This window comes from Delphinapterus leucas, chromosome 12 (genome assembly GCF_059928025.1).
Source record: "Delphinapterus leucas isolate spDelLeu-1000000601 "Yukka" chromosome 12, BTC_Dleu_Yukka2, whole genome shotgun sequence".
Lineage (NCBI taxonomy): Eukaryota > Metazoa > Chordata > Mammalia > Artiodactyla > Monodontidae > Delphinapterus > Delphinapterus leucas.
The window spans coordinates 44,999,356-45,019,093 of record NC_143140.1 but is presented as its reverse complement, the minus strand read 5'-3'; the positions used below and the strand labels follow the sequence as shown (position 1 = coordinate 45,019,093).

The 19,738-nt window shown below is 44.4% G+C and overlaps 2 protein-coding genes across 2 annotated transcripts in view; both read left to right on the top strand.

The window, feature by feature from the left end:
• PDSS2 (decaprenyl diphosphate synthase subunit 2) overlaps nucleotides 1-16,525 on the top strand; it is a 279,875-nt gene extending 263,350 nt beyond the window's left edge. Inside the window, exon 9 of the mRNA XM_022553618.3 lies at nucleotides 12-16,525. Within this exon, the coding sequence (XP_022409326.1) occupies nucleotides 12-112 (101 nt within the window). The 3' untranslated portion in view covers nucleotides 113-16,525. The remainder of the gene's footprint in view (nucleotides 1-11) is intronic.
• Nucleotides 16,526-18,543: 2,018 nt separating this feature from the next.
• The window catches only part of BEND3 (BEN domain containing 3), a 35,875-nt gene continuing 34,680 nt past the window's right edge, over nucleotides 18,544-19,738 (top strand). Inside the window, exon 1 of the mRNA XM_022553589.3 lies at nucleotides 18,544-18,727. The gene's annotated coding sequence lies outside the window, so the exon portion shown is untranslated. The remainder of the gene's footprint in view (nucleotides 18,728-19,738) is intronic.

Sequence of the window (19,738 nt, the reverse complement as noted above, 5' to 3'; positions counted from 1 at the left end):
TTTTCCTACAGGACCTCAGAATCCACCTCAACACAGCTCTCCAGGCAGCCACTATTATTGTGTCAGAGCCAGCACGCAAGTTGAAGTCCATTTGCCATGTCTGTTCAACTAGCTAACGACTATTTGCTTTAACCTGTATTTTACCATTACCAGGGTATTTGAAATAAAATTAATAGCCCTGAAAATCAAGGTGATTTTATTTCCTCCTAGCTTTCCAAAGGTTATGTTCTTCCTTTCAGATTATTTTACTTTCTCTGTTTTACATATAAATTATAATAAAGATAATAAAGACATCATATGTTGTCTTTAAAAATGACAGTATCCATCATGTCATCCAAGTCTGCTGGTCCAAAGGTATGTAACTTTGTCCCTTTAATAGCCATCAACAGAAATCAAATGTCCATTAGTATGAAAAAACCCTTTGGAAATGTCTTTGCAAAACACTTTCCAGGGACTTCTCTGGCAGTGCAGTGCTTAGGACTACGCACTTCCACTGCAGGGGGCATGGGTTTGATCCCTGGTCCAAGAACTAACATCCCGTGTGCCACGCAGCGCAGCCAGAAACAAAAAGCAAAAAAACAAAAAACACTTTCCATGCACATGTTGTGATCATTAGATCCTATTTAAGAAAGAATAAAGTGTGTTGTTTAATTTTTGTTTTATCTCATCAGTTTAAATACGGGGGTTTATATGGGTTGTTTTTTTTTTAGATCCTCATCTCTTTATACAGAGATAGACAGAGAGAGAGAGAAGGTGAAGAGACGGACAAGGGCAGGTAATAGAGAGAACAAGTCTCTTTGATTAAACCATTAAATGTGTAAACATCTGTATTTTTCTTCCCAGTGTCCTACCTACCAACTTTTTATGATCAGAGCCTGGCATGGCAGATTACCTTAATTTGCATCTAGCTGTTGCTAAGCTGTCACCATGGTACCAAAGCACTCAGGCAAATATAAATGCCTAAAAACAAATGCGTAGGAAGAAAATTTTGTCCCTAGCCCCCTCACCTCTCCTGTCATCTGGATGAGTAGTTCAGCATTAAAATTCTGTGTCATAGTTGCTTTATACCCATAACAAAAAAAAAACCAAAATGACCCCAAACTTTTGAAAACTGAGGTATTACAGCCCATAAAAATATACCAATTTCTGCAAATGTTTTATCATTTACAAAAGTCATCACTAGTCTGTACCTATGCCTTGTAATGATTGAAACAGCCTGCATAGTAACAGTGATTGAATTTTTGCCCTCAAGCAGTATAAAACACTGCAAAAATACTGCCCTATGAATTATAATTTTTATGGTCATACAGTCACAATGAATGGCATATTTTTGTTCTTTCTCAATGGTTAAAGTTTTTCAAATAGTTTTTAAATTTTCAAATTCTAGTAGAGGATTTCAGCAAAATGACCCCAGTGTAAGCTTTATCTTCAAGAGTGGTATAAATATAAACTGCACTCTCCAATGTTATATCTCAGTCCTATTATTTCCTTTGCCTCACCACATATACACAGCAAGAGATTAATCCGAAGGGAACCGCTTCATTTTCTTAAAAGTGCCCATCAACACTCTTCAAATATGTTTATAGACTGGATGTATTACTTGTTTACCTAAATAGTAGCATAAATACCTGTTTTTAGAAAGCTTTACCGTAAGTCTTTCTATATGATTGGATTCTTAAGGAAGGCCATGATTAGTAAATTAATCACTTTCCCCCTTGACTAGTGCTAATGAAAGCTTTCCAGCTTAAACATCGTGTGCTAACACTTCCTCCTCCATAGCAATCTTCCATTTTTGCCCATCAAAAAGCACTTTCTGTTTGCAGTATGTCAGCTGTACTATTTATAACTGAGTTAACAATGCCAACTAGAGGCAGTAAAAGGTGTGTATTTCATATGCAAATTCCCAACAATAATTTCTACAATTACCTATAGTTGCTTGCTCTATTATGTTCAACATCAGCATTATAAAACTGAGTCCAGGAAGGAGAAAATAGTAGTAATATTACATGTTGTATCACCTAAAGACTTTTACTGAATTAATTAGAAAAATAAATTGAAGAGTTCAAAATGAAAGTAGCCCTAGCTTATTATAATGGACATTTTCACATAATGGGACTTTGATGATCTGTTACAGTAGCTGTTCAGAGGAAGAAACTCACTGTGTGACATAGAGTGTTCTTTCTGTTTTGTCTCTGAATTTTTGTTTTTCCAAACGGTCCTCTTTACTTCTCTGTTTTACCCGATTTTGATTCCCCTGACTTGGAAACCATAAACTGAGAAAGAAGTAAGAAACCAGGATAAATTCATGTTTTCTTTTCACTGACATTTATTAAGTGTGACTATGTGCAAAGCACTATCTTGGATACAAAGATGACCAGAGAGGGAGATTGTTTGTGTCTTTCACCACTATACTGTGGGCTTCTGAGAATCAGAGTCTCTTTGAAGGCAGAGTGGGATATAACAAATAGAACAGACAGATCTGGGTTCAAATACTAGCTTCTCCATTGAATGGGACATTAGGCAAATTCCCCAAGCTTTGTCTTGCCTTTCAGAAGTGGAGACAGTCATGCTTACTAGCAAAGTGTCTGCTGAGTGCTCGAAAGCCCCTATCTCCGCACCCATTACAGAGGTTGACATTCAGTAAATGCTGTCAAAGGAAATATGTTTTTATTTTTTAATTTTTTTAAATTTTATTTCATTTTTTTGGCCCCGCCATGCGGTTTGCAGGATCTTAGTTCTCTGACCAGGGATCGAACCCGGGCCCACAGCAGTGAAAGCACTGAGTCCTAACCACTAGACCGCTAGGGTACTCCCAGGAAATATGTGTTTATAATGATGAAGGAAGCAAGTAAGATAGAGTAATAGTAAAGGAACATTGGATTGGAAACTAATTAGAAGAATATAAATTATATATGAAGTAGGTCTAGAGAATTCTTTTAACATATAGGACAATATAAAGTGAGAAAAGGTCTAGAAAGGAGATTGTAGAGCCCACCCAGGGGTGTATCTTTAAAAAGCAATATTTAAAGAGCAAAGAGAAGTGTAAAGCTTGCTATTTGGAAAGCTGTGGGGTTGGATGAGAACAGTATTCCCACAATGTGGTCTGTGAACCACCTGCATCAAAGTCAGGGGCTTGCTGTAGATTCAGGACTTTACCCAGACCTACTGAGGCAGAATCTCTAAAGAGGAGGTCCAGGAATCAACATTTCTTATAAACTTCCAAATAATTTTCACACCAATACCAGTTTTAGATTCAGTGGGTAGATGACAAATTTCTAAGGTTCCAATGACATCTAACTCTTGGTGTGGTACAAAAGACAAAACATGAGTATTGAAGTAAGACAGATTCCAGGCAAACTGGAATGCTGAACACTTAAGGCAGCAAAAACAAACAAACAAACAAAACCCTACCCAATAGAAAGTAGAAAGGGGAGAAAGATAAATACTGTATGATCCCACTTACATGTGGAATATGAAAAAAACTGAACTCATAGATTCAGAGAACAGATTGGTGGTTGCCAGCAGCAGGGGTTGGGATGGGAGAGGAGAGGAATGGGTAAAGGTGGTCAAAAGACACAAACCTCCAGTTATAAAATGTAAGTCATGGGGAGGTAACGTACAGCACAGTGACCTACAGCTAGTGATACTGTGTTGCATATTTGAAAGTTGCTAAGAGAGTAAATCCTAAAAAAACTTGGTTAACTATGTATGGTGATGGATGTTAACTAGATTTACTGTGGTAGTTATCTCTCAGTATATACAAATATCTAATCATTATGTTGCACACCTGAAACTATGTTATATGTATTTCTACCTCAATTTAAAAAAAAAAACAAAAAAAAGGGAACAGAAGTATAAACTGTGTAATAAGTGAAAAATATAGAATAAAATGGCAGAAATTAGTACCTATATGAGAATGAATTATAATAAATTAATTAAATTCACCAGTTAAAAAAATAGAATCTCAGATTCAGTTAAAAAGCAATATCCGGGGGCTCCCCTGGTGGCGCAGTGGTTGGGAGTCTGCCTGCCAATGCGGGGGGCGCGGGTTCGTGCCCCGGTCCGGGAGGATCCCACATGCCGTGGAGCGGCTGGGCCCATGAGCCATGGCCGCTGAGCCTGTGCGTCCGGAGTGTGTGCTCTGCAGCGGGAGAGGCCGCAGCGGTGAAAGGTCCGCGTACCACAAAAAAAAAAAAGCAATATCCAATAATAAGTTGTCTAAAAGAGAAACTTAAAACAAAAAGACACAGAAAGATTGAAAATAAAAGATGGAAAAAAATATGAGCCAAAAGAAAAAAGGAAAGGAATATTAATATCTGACAATATAGAATATAAGGCAAAAAAATATAATGGACAAAGAAGGGCATTATATGCTGATAAAAGGAACAATAGAGCAAAAAGATATAATCATAAAAAACATGTATGCACCTAACAATACAGCCTCAAAATATACAAAGGAACAACTGAAAAAAAAAATGCAGGGAGAAATGGATAAATCAAGTTACAGTTAAAAGATTTTAGCCACATCTTTCAGAAATTGATAAATCAAGCAGACATAAAATACACATATCAAAATTTTGAATCAGATAATTAATAAGCTCAAGCTGTGAAGTATATATAGAGAGCTCAGCACCCAAGGAGTAGTTTAGTAATAACTGTTAGGCTGTACTAGATGAAAATGTCAATAGTTGAGAATTTTTTGCCTATAAAAATAGGTATTTTCATATTATGCCTCATAGGTTTTTGAGGGATTAAACTAGCTAATGTCTATAAAGCAATTAGCACAATGTCTAATTTAGTCTGTTTTGGTCTTTAGTCTACTAAGAGAATACTTGCCTCAATTATTAGTAATTGGATATGTGAGATCCAAAGAATTCAGTGATGTGAAATGTGAGGTCACAATTTTTTGTAAGGTTAACAAAAAAAAATGACCAGTATAGAGCTAGCTGGTGAGGAATTCTGGGAGTCTAGCTGCCCTATCTAAATTCATGCCCAACTCAACTGTGATTTGGTGCCACCTGGTGGTGGTGGTTGGCTCCAACTTAAATATTTTTGGGGATAATTTTGAGTCCAGAGGCAATAGGATAGCATCCATGATCCCAGAAATGTACCAGTTAGTTGGCCAGATTCAGAAATTCATCTGGGAGAATACTGAGGACCAGGGACTCACCCTTCACCTCCTCTCTTTCTGAAACAAGTTCCCATGACTTTCCTTCACCTTCATGACCTTTGCCTCCACTCCAAGACCCCCTTCCCCACCCTAGTGTAGAACTTTAAGCCCTACCCCTGACCCTTATCCCTGCCTTGTTCTCAAATAGGGGCTAGGCAAGAAATGGGAACCAGTTGCCAATTCTGAAGTATATCTAAAATTATATTTTTGATGAGTGCATTATCAGGGGGTTTGACTGTGCTTTATCCAGGATCCCCTGAATGCTTACAACATATTAGCACTATAGTTTTTAGTTTAGAGCCTTTGATTACTGCAGGAGTTTCTGGTTGGCTATAAAAAGCCTTTATTAGGTTGAAACTAATTGAAATTCAAGGGAATTCCCTGGCGGTCCAGTGGTTAGGACTCAGTGCTTTCACTGCTGGGGCCTGGGTTCGATCCCTAGTCGGAGAACTGACATACCTCAAGCCGCACAGCGTGACCAAAAAAATAAAAAATAAAGCAGTAAAAAAAGGGAAGACAGGCAAAGGTGGAAAATTCCATGCAGAGAATATTAACCCTATTACATGAATGCCATGAAATCTTAAATTTATGATTGCCTTTTGTGGATGATCTCTTGTCACCCAGCAGGTTCAGAAATTCTTAGTTCGGTTACTTCTTTGTTAAATTTCTTGATTTGGAGGAGCAGCTTTTCCTTCCTTGTATAAACATGTTGCCCTGCTCCAGTATTTATAGGTACACCCACTGAACACACACACACTGGGCTTCTTGGAAACTGCATGGAGGTGCAAGGCTATAGAGGGGGCAGTGATCAGTTATCATTACCTTTAGTTTCTGTCCCCATCACCCTTCCTGGCATCTTCCCACTTCTGAGTTACTACTGGGTCACTAAAACAGAGTCAGGGAAAGGCAGTCTGAGAGACCAGCAGAAGTAGCGTTTTGGGATCAGGGTCTTCTTGCCTTACGGCTGCCAGAGGTCACATGTGTCTTCAATGAAACTGTCAAACACCAAGCTGAGTGTTGGATTTTGGAAGATTTGTGGCACACACCAGCGAAAGACTTAATCTGTCCACCACCTCTTGCTCTCATCTTACCTTCTTCTGCCCACCCTCTAACTTGAAGGCTCTCTGTGTTTCACTCAAAAGGGCTATTTAAAGTTTTCCAAATAGGACCTGCAGTTTCTTGCCTTAGCTACTGCCTATAGTTTTCCCCACTCAGAATGCCCTTCACCTGGCCTTTGTGGGTCAGAATCCTGCTCAGCATTCCTACGGGCCCCTAGGACAGCCCCTTCTCCACAGAGCCTTCCTGATTTGTTCTGGCTCCTCGCTCATCCCCACTCTGGGTCTCTTCTCTGGTGCTGCCTTCTGCTTTATATCACAGTTTTCAGGGTTCATGATTGATTCCTGGGGTAGAATGACATCTCTCTGAGGACAGGGACCTTGCTTATCTGTTTCTTAATTCCCCAAAGGACTCAAAGCTTTGCAGTCGTGGGTGTTCAGTAAATATTTGTTTAGTTTTGAAAGCTGTTGTCACATTAAAGCCGGCCACGCCATCTTCCAAAGGGGTCTCACCTCCTCCTGCCAACTGCATGGGTGCTCAGCCCTATATTTAGGTACTAATGGTCTCCCCCACCTCTCTCTACAATTGACGTGAGCCTAATTCTGTCACTGCAAAAATTCTCTGGGAGTGTAGCATTGGGAAAGCACATTCACTTACTCCAGCCTAGGTGAGCGATCCCTTTGGCACTGAAATAATTTGCTTACTTTCCTAATGTCAAGGCTGAATAAATGCAGTTTCCACAAGTACAAAGTTTACTTACTGAAAACTAGGATTGCATCAAGCATCTCACGAAGAATTTGCATGGCTACAGAAGCTGTACCTTTTATGTGTCTTAATTTTTTAATATTTAAATGTTATTAAATCATTAGATGTCAATTTGGGTGTAATATATTTTATTATAGACAGCATTTGAAAACTTCAGTATCTCTAGAAGAAAAATTCAGGAAATACCAGATGTTTTGAGTCTTAGGGCATCATAACATAAGCACCATATTTGTCCCAAAACATTCATTTCTCCCTGCCACTATAGATATGCCATTTATTTCTGCTGATACTAATGCTCTCCTTTTAAAAAATGTTTGTAACTTTACTAATTTCTCTAATTTCTAGTGTAAAATATTCAGAGGGAAGAAGCAGGTAATGTGGATTATTGGATTCCTCTGGTACCTTTTCCCTCAAATTCACATACGCGTGTGCCGCAGGGCAATTATTCCTCTTTGCTCCATGCTGATTATATAGGTCAGGAGGGTAATAAGTTCATTTATTTGAAGGATTTTCATCTGGTATATTTCTAATATTCTTGCCCCATTCCTGACCACTCAAATCAGTATCACAATGAGACCAGCATCTCTCTCCCACCACCAAAGAAAATGATGAAACAAAGGTAATTTGAGTGTGAACTTTCTGCTCCCAAATCTTTCATCTTCCCAGAGCACAAGGGTTATATTGCTTTAGTCCTTTAAACCAGTTATGGCTCAGTAACCACATTAGTCCTTTAAATCCATGATGGCTCAGTAATAGCTAGTATTGTGTTTACTATTAACTCAAACCTTCAAGGTATTACATATTTTTTCAAAAACCTTATTATTGAATTCAGAAATTGCCCATGGCAGAATCAAGAATACAAGGGACCTATACTAATAAAAGTAAGTGTTACATCATACTATATTATTAAGAAGATGCTATGTTAGATACATCTATTTTACTGTGAAAAATGGAATCCTGATTAATTGGCTGAATTGGGATTTCCTTTCTAACAGATTTTCCTAGTGCTTCCTTCCTTAGAGTCCATAGCGTAGAGAAATTCTGAAACTGTTTTATAGATAGCCTCAGATCAAATATGTTCAGTAAGTATGTGTGGCAAGATAATATCTTTGAGATACTAATCTATATTTTTATTCTCCTGGTATTTCTTCCTTTCCCTTCCCTGTCTCCTAGCAGATATTCCCATCTGGGTTTATCATCTTGGCGAAGGGATGAGATGGGGCAGAAAGTTGAAATCGCCCTCAAGCTTTTGTTTTTAAAAGCTTAAGCCCCAGCAGGGAGAAGATTTGAGCCAGAGGCAAACTGTCTTGGGCAGAAGCAGGAAGACCCTGGACAGAGTAGTGGGGACAGGCAGGGCTGGCTGGGTGGGCTCTCTAGCAGGCCTGCCCCCAAGAAGCTGTAGCGGTGAGTTGCGACTACAAAGTAAAGGCCAGTGGGTTACATCTGACTTTGTTTGGCCATGTGAATTTCAGTCGCTCAGCATTACAAATCTAGGCAATTTTACATAAAAGTCCGGGTTGGGGCTTCTCTTGAATAATTAGCAGTTTGGGCCACACTGTGTTCAGTCGTTTTTGGCACCAAGGCTGCCTACCTTAGATAAGGAATGAACGCTCTAGTTTGCCAGAGTCCCTAAAAGTCCCTGTTTCATCCCTACGCTAAAGCCAAGGGTTAATTGCCACTCATCATGGCACTTGCACTGCTGCTCTCCAGACGATAGAGGGTGGTCCTCTTTAACCCAGATTTTTTCCGTAAATGAAGAAGTACAAGATAGACTAAAGATGGCTCATGCTGAAAGAAACAGAGGAGCTGGTGCATTTCTTTGTAGACCTGAAGATGTTCTTATGTGTCTAACAGGCAGACTGCTTGCTTCACTCATGATCTCTCCTTACACGCTTCCTGTAGGCATTTGCATCACGTATCCCTGTTCTAGGCAGCCTTGCAAAGAGATGACCGTGTCCCTGGTTGGGCATGGCAGAGCTGCTGCCTGCAGGGCACAGGCGAGCAGAATGATAGACAGGCAAGAACCCATGTGGGCAGGTGCCTGGAGGGCAGAGGCCCCTGGAAGCTTCTGGTGGGGGTGGGGAGGACTCCAAAAGGCTGGGGCTCAAGATAGAAAGTAAATTATAAAAATGGTTATTTCATACACACAAATGTATCGACTGAGATTTGCTTGCAGTACCTTTACTTTCTGGCTGGCTTGGTCATTTAGCTCAGGGCTCTGGTGGCACCAAAGTGAACATGCAACAGAGGCCACCAGGGCCTGTCCTGGAGAAAGATGGCAGGATTCACTGTCCTTTCCTTATGAGAGGGGTAAGGAGAATGGACATTAGACTTGTAGTTTGGGGACCATCACATGTTTTAGAATTATATGACACTACCCTTTTTCCTTCCTGGGTGGAGTTTGAATTTAAAGCGCTGTCTTCCAGATGGCATTCTGAGTGGTCATATGAACCTTTGTGCTTTTTCTCCTAAACTAGAAATGTGTTTTTCAAAACCCTAACTGTTACGTGCCTGGGCTAGTTATTTCAACAGTTTGCTCACCTCATTTATAACCAATAAAAATAACAGCTATTCTTTATTGAACTAACCTTATACCAGCTGCTCTGCAGTGCTACCCATAATTGCGTGCCTCATTTATAACCACCCTGTAAGGTGGGGTTGCCCCATGCTTTGAAAAAGGAAATGGAAGCTGAAAGCTTAAGCAGCGTCCAAACTCTCACACTTAGTACAAGTGGGAGCCTGAGTTCAAATCCAGGACTTCATAAGCTCTGCAGTCTACAGCCAGCAAGTGTGACAGCATTTATCACCACCTGCTACCTGCAGGACAGCAGTAGGGCTGGAGGGATGGATATGTGAATGCAAAGGGCCAAGTCCCCAAGGAACAGCAAAACTAAATTAGGCACATTCTTTAGAAAGAAAAGAGAAAGCAGATTCCTGCAGTGACAGAGATGTTGGCAGTGATCCTTGGAGTTGTGCTGTAGCAGAGGAAGCCACCTTGTCCGCAGACGTTCACTCTGGGACCCAGTGCTTCTGGGATGTTAGGACTGAGTCCAAGTGAGCTCACTCCTCTTTTCCCCACCTGTCATGAGGTGGACTGTGTCCCCAGGATGACGTTGAACTCCTAACCCCCATTGTCTGTGAAATAGGGTCCGTTTGGACATAGGACCGTCTTTGCCGATGATCAAGTTAAGATGAGGCTATTAGGGTGGGTCCTGACCCAAGATGACTGGGTCCTTATAGAAAGGAGAAACTTAGACACAGAGACACACATGTACAGAAGGGAGAGGATGTGAAGACCCAGGGAGAACGCCATCTAAGTGCCAAGGAGTGCCTGAGGTCCACAGAAGCTAGGAGAGAGTCCCAGACAGTCCTTGGTTCTGTCCCAGCCCTCAGACAGAACCAAGCCAGCCCACATCTCGATTTGGGACTTCTAACCTCCAGATCCACTGACACAATAAATTTCTGATGATCTAAACCGTCCAGTTTGTGGTACTTTATAATGGCAGTCCTAGGAAAGAAAAACATCACCCAATACATATACATGGTGTGGGTTTGTCATTGTCCGTTTCAGAGGCCTGCTGAGCAGGGCTGGCACCGAGCCCCTGGGAAGGTCTGGCATCATCCACACGCAGCCTCGAGTGACTACCCACATTTCAAGCTTCAGCCCCAAGTCCAGTCAGCTGGAGCGTCGAGTGCATGTGCCACAGTCACAGCACGGAAGAGCCACTTGAGATACCGCAGAAGGCAACAGGAGGGATGACATGCATCTGAGGCTTCATGGAGTCTAGTACAAGAGCATCATAGCAAACACAAATAAACAGTACAGTCAGGTAACGCCAGTTAGGCTGAGATAGGGGCTGTCTGCAATAAAGGAGTAAGTAGGACGCTGGGAGCATAGTCCTGGGTGCTACTGCCTCTGGCGTGGGACGGGGATGGTGAAAACCTCACGACAGAGAAGACATTTGGCTGGGCTTCAAAGGATGAATAGGAGTTGGCAAGGGCACCATAGAAGCATCACAAGCAAAGGCAGAAGAGAGAGAAATGCCCAGCCTGAGCAGGAAGGAGTGCTTAAGGACTCCCTTGTGTCTTACAGTAGAATGGAATTTTCTGAAAGGAAAAGATTAAATTCTATTCTGGTTAGCACTGTTACTGCGTTTCAAACAGCTAAACTGGGAAATAACCAGAATTAATTGGGAAACAGCAGAAGAATTAGTACTCAGGATATAATGCCGGTCATGCCAATTACCAGTTATGCATCTAGAGTCTGGCACATATTAGGCCTGCAATAATTATTTGTTAAATGAAAGAATGAATTACAAACCATGTCATCTCTCCTGGCTTTATTTTTTTTCCCATCTGTTTAAAAATGGGGTGGGGGACTTGCCTGGTGGTCAGTGGTTAAGAATCTGCCTGCCAACGCAGGGGACACGGGTTCAATCCCTGGTCCGGGAAGATCTCACGTGCCACAGAGCAACTAAGCCTATGCACCACAACTACTGAAGCCCGTGCGCTCTAAGGCCCGAGTGCCACAACTACTGAGCCCACATGCTGCAACTACTGAAGCCTGCATGCCTAGAGCCTATGCTCCACAACATGAGAAGCCTGCACACTGCAACGAACAGAAGCCCCTGCTCGCCGCAACTAGAGAAACACCACGCACAGCAACGAAGACCTAACGCAGCCAAAAATAAATAAATTTATTATTTTTTTAAATGGGATGGATTGGGACTTCCTTGGTGGTCCAGCAGTTAAGACTCCAAGCTTCCAGTGCAGAGGGTGTCGGTTCAATTCCTGGCTGGGGAACTAAGATCCCACATGCTGTGGGCAGTGTGGCCAAAAAAAATAAATAAAAATGGGGTGGATTGGTATGGCGAGATGATACAGCTATTCCACCTCTCTCAGGTCTATGATCAAGGTCAAACAGGATGACAAAATTTGAAAACGCTATTGTTATAGATTAAATGTTTGTGTCCCTCCCAAATTCACATGCTGAAGCCCTAACTGCCAACATAATGCTATTTGGAGATGGAGGCTTTGGGAAGTAATTAGGGTTAGATGACTAGGTTGTAAGTGTGGGGCCCTTGTGATGGGATTAGTGCCCTAATAAGAAGAGATACCAGGGAAGGAACTTGCTCTCTATCCACCATGTGAGGATGCAGCAAGAAGGTGGCTATCTGCAAACCAGGAAGACAGCTCTCACCAGAACCCAACCATGCCAGCACCCTGATCTCGGACTTCCAGCTTCCGGAGATGTGAGAAAAGAAATTTCTGCTATTTAAGCAACCCAGTGTATGGTACTTTATTATAGCAGCCTGAGCAGACTAAGACAACTATGGAAAGAACTTTGTACCTGTATGATATTATTCCAGAGTTGGTACAGAAGGGTGGATGGAGCCCTAGATTGGGTGGTGGTGGGGTTCTGCCATGTGGCCCAGATCCTGCCATGACTTAGCTGCCTGCCTTTGGGCTATTCCCTTATAACACATAGGTGGTTCAGGGACAATTCCAGGAGGCGCTGTTCACATAGACTAGGAGCTGTCCTGCTCCAAGCCTTTGACCCTTTGTTTCTTCATCTATAGAGAGGGAAAGAGAAATAGAACATATGATATCTAACAACAATTCACTTATTCTTTCAGCAACTAATTGTTGAGAATTGACTATGTCTCAGGCACAGAGCCAGGCACTTGGAGAGAGTACTGGAACATGGTCTTGCCCTCCAAAATTTACATTCTAGCTGGGGAGACAGATAAAAAGGCAATCACAGCTTCACATGAGCTGGGTCTCTGTGTCAGTCTGCTCAGGCTTCTATAACAAAATACCACAGACTGAGGAACTTAAACACCAGAAATGTATTTTCTCACAATTCTGGAGGCTGGAAGTCTAAGATCAAGGTGCCAGCAGGGGTCTCCTGAGGCTCTCTTCCAGGCCTGCAGACAGCCACCTATGTGTCCTGACATGGCCTTTTCTCTGTGTATGCACATCCCTCTTATAAGGACACCAGTCACTGGATTGAGGGCCACTCACATAAACTCATTTAACCTTAACCACCTCTTTAAAGGCCCTATATCCAAATACAGTCACATTCTCAGCTACGCTGGGGGTTAGGATCCAACACCTAAATTTGAGGGGCCACAATTCAGTCCATAACAGCCTCTAGGACAGGGAGAGAACAAGGTGCCATGCAGGTGCAGAGCAGAGGCCTCCACCCCAGACTGGGACCCACGAGGCCTCTTGAGGAAGAGAGCTAAGCTGCCGAGGACTGAAGAATGAGGCTGGAGGCTGAGCTGCTACTATTTTTAATTAATTAACTAATTAAATTTGGGGGCTGCACCACAGCATGCAGGATCTAAGTTCCCCAACCAAGGGTCGAACCCGTGCCCCCTGCAGTGGGAGCGTGGAGTCCTAACCACTGGACTGCCAGGAAATTCCCCGAGCTGCTACTTTAATGAATACAACTGTGTGAAGCACTAACCTTGAGTTAGTGGGTGGTCCTCTTTAACCCAGATTACACGCTTCCTGTAGGCATTTGCATTTGTATATTTTACTCTTTGGTGGGCTCATTTATTTTTAAACCTATTTGGCCTTTAGTAGGTGTGACATACAAAAAGGAACCCCAAAGCATCGTTTCAGAGGCCAGTGTGCCTTGGGCAAGCTACCTTTCCTTTTTGCCTCAATTTCCTTATTGGTACAATCAGGCCATTGGCATCTATTACTTCTCAGGCCCTAATGTGCCGTGATTATAGGGAAATCCTTAGACATATTTGGTTACATCTCTAAAATACTGTGCTGACACTTTAGAAGCTTGGGGAAAGGGAGCCGTGGATTCTGTAGCCAAATACTGTATTTACTTTTGGAGCATTATTACTAAGATTTCTTCTTTTTTTTTCCTGTCATGACAACAGATTGATAAAGGGGAGTCAGGTGACAGGTGTCAATCCAGGCACTCACACCAGTGTTGCATGACTTGTAGCTACTCCAGGGTGACTTTTGTTCCTTAGGCCAAGGTGACAACTCGACTCTTTCTGGGTCTGTGGGAGGGGGAAAGGGCTACAAAAGCAATAGATGCTCATTGTGGGGGGAAAAAAATGAAATCAAACATTTCATAAAGGTTTAACATGAAAAAGTAAGTCCTTCTTTCCACCATTCTATACCTCAGGGGTATCCACTGTTACCCCTGTGTTTTCCAGACCTTTTCTATTCACACCCAGATAGGTACATACATGTTTCTCTTTTTTTACAAAAATGGGATTACACTATATAGAGATCTATAATTTTCTTTTTACTCAATAATATGTCATAGACACTTTTCTGTACCCATAATAAAGAGTACCTCCCCTCTTTCTAAAGCTGACATAGTATAACATAGCATGTGTCATCCATTTGACTATTTTCCAGGTCCTCTCCAATTTTTTTCTATTATGAATGATCCTGCAATGAACATCCTTGTAGATAGATGTAGCCTTGGTTGAGTTAGGATAGATTCCTAAAGGTAGAATCACTGTATCTCAAGTTCATTTCTACGATGTATTTCATTTTACAGAGAAGATTTCAGGCAAGTCAAGTAAGACTTTAAAAATGTATGGAGAGCATCTCATTTAGAGTCTTTTGAACCACACCATGAAATAATTTCTTAAAAACCAGCCAATTACTAGAGCAGTATTATATCTCCTTTTTTTTTCTCTTTGTTAGTGGGCTCTGATTGGCTGGGAAACCAGCCTCCCCCTGCTCCCTGCTTCCTGCCTGTCGCTGCGGCTGTGTGATCAGTGTGGGGAAGTCCTGACTGCAGGCCCTTGAGTGCCCTCTGGGCTCGGGAGCCCTGGTGGCTGCAGCGCCTCCAGCTAGCACTCTGGGCTCAGAATGAGCTATAGTTCAGACTGCCATTTGTTTTCTCAAGGGCTTGAGATTGAGAGTGGGATTGCAGCAGTTTTCACTCTCCCTAATATTTCTTTTTGCAGACTCCTATTGTGCGAGCCAGATATTCAACTAAAATCAGATCCTAATGGTTATGCTGGGTGCTTAAAATCTCAAGGTGCTATAAATTATTCATTAGTTCTTCTACTCATGAGGAAAACTGCCCAGCATAAAGTCTCTGCAGCTTTTCATTCAAAATCTCACTTTTTTCCACATTGGGTCACGGTGTGTCACTACCTGCTCCAGATTCCACTAAAGGTAGGGCTTCCCTGCCACCTCCCAGCACACAAGGGGTTAAACTCAACTCCCTGAGCCCACCTTCCCAAACAAAAGTCAGGTTTGCAAGTTATTCAGCAAGGTGGCTTTCAGTAGGTTCTATTTAATAAAGTTAATACAGGCTCCTCTGCCCCTCCTCTTTTTCCCTCTTACTTCTCCGTTGTGAGTATTCACGGAATCTGGATCTGCCAGCTACTTCTGTTTGAAGTTGAAGGCTTGGCAAAATTTTACATGAAGCAGACAAGAAATAAAGTGGAAATGTCTACAAGTAACAGTGAAATCTGTTACATTGTTCTGACTTAACTACTGGGGGGAAAAGAGTCCTACTAAATACTGTCTTGGCAACTGTAAATACATTTTAGCGATGGTCAAAACTTTTAGAACAACAGCTAAAAGATACCTGAAACCTGATGTCTGTCTTGCCACTCTTAATTATATATATTGACATTAAAGATATCCCACTCTTCATTAAATGCTGTGTAATTTTCCTTTTGAGTTTTTACAGTGTTTTATGTGAGTCCTTTATATGGCCAAGTAGCCAGTTTACCCCCTGCTGCCTTTTACTCAGGTAAAATTGGAAATGAATTCATTAGATCAATTGCAGCAACTCTAATTTGAAATCTTGAAAAATGCCTTGCTAATTAAGAAATTTCCAATCAAGTAGACTTCTAAATCTCAGGTTGTTATACATATCCTTATGAACCATTAGCAGTCACTCCTACTGACTTTGTAAGATTGTGTCAGGCAAGCACTGTGTTTTTTAAACCTCATCCCTCTCCCCATCTTACTCCATGTTTATTCATATTTTTTCATAAGGCATTACGTTTATCCAATAGCACTTTCAAAACTATTGTTTTTTAAAGGCTCCAAGATACAACTGGAATACAATTCCAATGCATTTGTTTTCCCTTTCTCCTTATTAAAAAAAAATAGAAATTCATATAAACATACAAAACCATGTGAAGGTAGGTAGTTTCCTTTCCCACATAGCAATAACTTCCCTTTCTATCTGTTAATAACTTATTTGGAACAGCTTACTTTGTTAAGCAGCAATGCTGATCCAGTTATGCAAATTAAGATACATTAATTTGAATAATACTCAAGGTCACTTTGTAGTTTCCTGAGAGATTATGTTTCGAAAAGTCAGTTTAAGTCAGTTAAGCACGCTGCTTACCTTAGATGCTATTTATTAATAAAATTATTGTATTTGACAAAAACTTTGGTTTTGAACAATGTGAACAAAGAAATGTTAATTTCTAATTATTTTATATATATCTATTGTTTTATTATTTAATTTCTCCTCCAATACCCGAGTTGTTTTGTGAATGATTGGCTATAGATATATCCCTTAACACATATTTCATCTAGTCCCTTTTGTAAAAATGTAACAAGGTCATTTTACATTTTTAAACCATAAAGTGGTTTAAAAATGCAAAGTGAGCTTAAATGCTACTCTTAACTCTTCCTAACTTTTCCACTGGGAAACCCTAGAAAACTGAATTAATGAAATGCAACTTATGCTTTTTAAATTCTAATTATAACTGTCACATTAAATTGAAGGTGAGACTAAAACTGCTATATCTGTTAACTAAGTCAAGTGATGTACTATATCATACGTGTTATTTAATGTGCGAATGTTAAAAGTCAAGTTCCCGGCAGAAATCGAAGTGCCTCCATTCTGTCTTCAGGGAATGTATAAATTAACCATTCTGCCCCAAGCGGTCCTCCTCCCTTCCTCCCTCCGCCCTATTTTAAATGTAGATAGGGCAACCCAAGTCTTTTGAATTTGAAGGGCTGCTATCTCGGCCCCATTCTTTTCATCATCCTGTTTTGAATGACACTGAGCACGTATGGATTCTTTTATAAAAGCACCCCCTGGATGCAGGGCTTGGTTCTCCCGGCTGCTTGCTAATTTTGCATAGCAATTAGTACTGACTTCTCAAAATCGGCTATCCAAATACAGTTCGAGAACGTTCCACGTAGTTCCTCAAAGGTCTTAGATAACCTCTTGCCCCTTGATTTCAAACCCGAAGGGGAAGAACTTGCATAATTGCTAAATTCCCAGTTGGAGCGGTCTGGCAGAGGATACGTAATCCAAAACTATACGTTAATTCAAACCCTCCCCGCGCCTGGGCAGCAAGGAGCCAGCATATGCCTTCTTTTAAAATCTATTCTACCAATTCACTGACCGCGCAGGGCTGGGCCACATGGCCCTTCCTTGCAGCCAGTCAGCTGTGAGCAGCAGATGGGATAATTTGCATTTTTCTTTTTATACTTTCTTCGACCGGCAAATTAAAGGATTTTTTAAAAATTTACATTCTCATTGTTTGCCTCAAATATAAACATGGCTTAACTGCTGGGTTGGGCTTCCCTGACCTTCACACCCCACACTCCTTCAAGTCAGTGAGACTTGAGAAAATACCCGAGCGGTAGGTTTCGTGTTTATCAACTTGGAATCTCCAGTCCGGGAGTCATGAGTAGAAAGAATCAGCTTTTACTGTGTTGGTGACTCGTGTTTTTCTATTTTAAGAGCTTGGCGCAGATACCCCGTGGGTTTGTCTGTGGCATGTGGGTCTGCGAGCGCGCGCACTTCTGAATCTCTGGGTCTGCGGCCTCAAACCTCAAAACTTCGGGTTACAAGTAGAAGGCAGATTTTTAGCTCTCAGGCTTACAAGAGAGGGCGGCCACCCTGCTGGGGGAGTGGCCTGAGCCAGTGTTTCCCAGCGCCGGGGTCGCTCTCCCGCGGCCCGCCAGACTCCATGCCGGCTCCGCGGGGCCGGTGGGTCCCCGCGCCCCGATGTCTTTGTGCCGATCGCGGCGCGGGAACACTCGCCTGGGGGGCCAGGGCCACGGCGGAGATACCAAAAATGCTGTTGAGGCGCGGGCGCGAGGGGAGGCGCCCAGTACAGTCGCCGATCCGCAGAGGAAAAAAAAAAAGTAGAAAAAGAGGCTTTTCAGGTCAAACTCCTCGTATCTAAGAAACCACGTTTTAGAGAAATGACTCGCGATGGGGAGAACACACGGTGTGTAGGGTACATTGTTAGCCAGCGCTGGCCCGGCTCACCGTGGGTGCGCGGCCGCCGCTCCCCGCCCCGGGCAGCGGGCGCGGGCCCACGTGGAGCCGCGCGGTACCGGATGAGCGCGCCGAGCAGCCCGGGTCCCCGGAGTGCGCGCCCCAGCTCCCTGCCGCGGCCGTTCACGCCCGAGCGCCGCCGCCGGTCCCGCGTGTGCCCCGCTGAGGGGGAGGGGCGGGCCGGGGGTGGGGGCGGAGGGGTTGTGGTTCCACTGCAGCGGGGGCTCCTGTGTCCTTGTGCGGAAATGACACACGGAGTCCCGTCACGTCACGCGAGAGCGCAGCGCACGGACACACACAAAGAGAGGGGAAAATACACGGCGCCCGCCCGCTGCCCCCAGCAACTCCCCGGGCCGCCCCGGCCTGGCCCTCCGCGCGCGGCCCCCACTCCCCACCCCCCGCGCTCCCCCCAACCCCCACGTGGCGCCCCAACTCGGCGCGGGCCCGCTCTGCAAAGTACAGAACTCGTGTCCCAGGTAAGTGCGGGGCGGTTCAAGCCGGCCGCGCGGTGGCGGCGGCGGCGGCGGCGGCTCCGGAGCAGACGTACGGGAGAGTGGCTGCAACATCCATGCTGGGGTGGGGGCGGGAGCAAGGGAGGAGACGCGCAGGGGGGCTGCCCGGAGCGCGCTCGCCGGGAGGAGCGCCCACCCCCGCGCAGGGCCGAGCCGCCGGAGCGGGCGCCCGGTGCCCACGGGCTCGCCGCACCCATTGTGCCGCGCGCTCCTTTGTGCCCGCTCGGAACGCGGCGGCTCCATGGCGTTCCGGGGAGCACGCGCGCCGCGCGGGGGCGGGGGGGGACGCGTAGTGGAACAGTCCGCGCCGCCGCCCCACTCGCGCCGCGCGCTGGCCCCGCACCCCCGCTGGGCGCCGCGATGGAGCGGCCGGAGCCGCCGGAAGGCTCTGCGAAGCCCGCGGTGGATTCGGCGCTCGCGTTCGGCTGGGCTGCGGCTGGGGACGGCTCGGCGTGCAGAAGGGGGTGTCAGAGCAGGAGCAGGGGGCGGGGACTGGAGGGAGATGCCGAGCGGGGAGCGGGAGGCCCGAGAAGCTGCCGCTCGGAGGGACGCTGCCGCCGGAGTCAGCAAATGGAGCGAGGCAGGCCCGCGGCGGCGGCGGCGGCGGCCGGGAGCGGACAGGGACGGGCCCCGCCGGCAGGGGGCGCAGCGCTCCCTCCCCGGCCATCCACGGCGCGGTTCGCGGTTCCCGCTGCCCGGGAGCTAGAGGCGGGCGCCCGGCAGGCGCGAGGCCTTGGCGGCCGGCCGCCAAGCCGGAGCCGAGGCGCCCGCCGCCCTTCGTGACCGCCCCCTCTTTCTCGTAAACGTGAGTTCCCACGCAGACTTGGTCCTCGCTGCGCCGGTGAGTTGTGCTGCAGCGCGCGTGAGGGCCTTGCGTGTCGACACAGTTTTTTTTCCAAGGTGTTTTTTGCAGAGGTAAAGGACTTTTGAGTGCTCAGGGCGCCCGTCCGGAAGAATTTTACACGCAAATGCCAA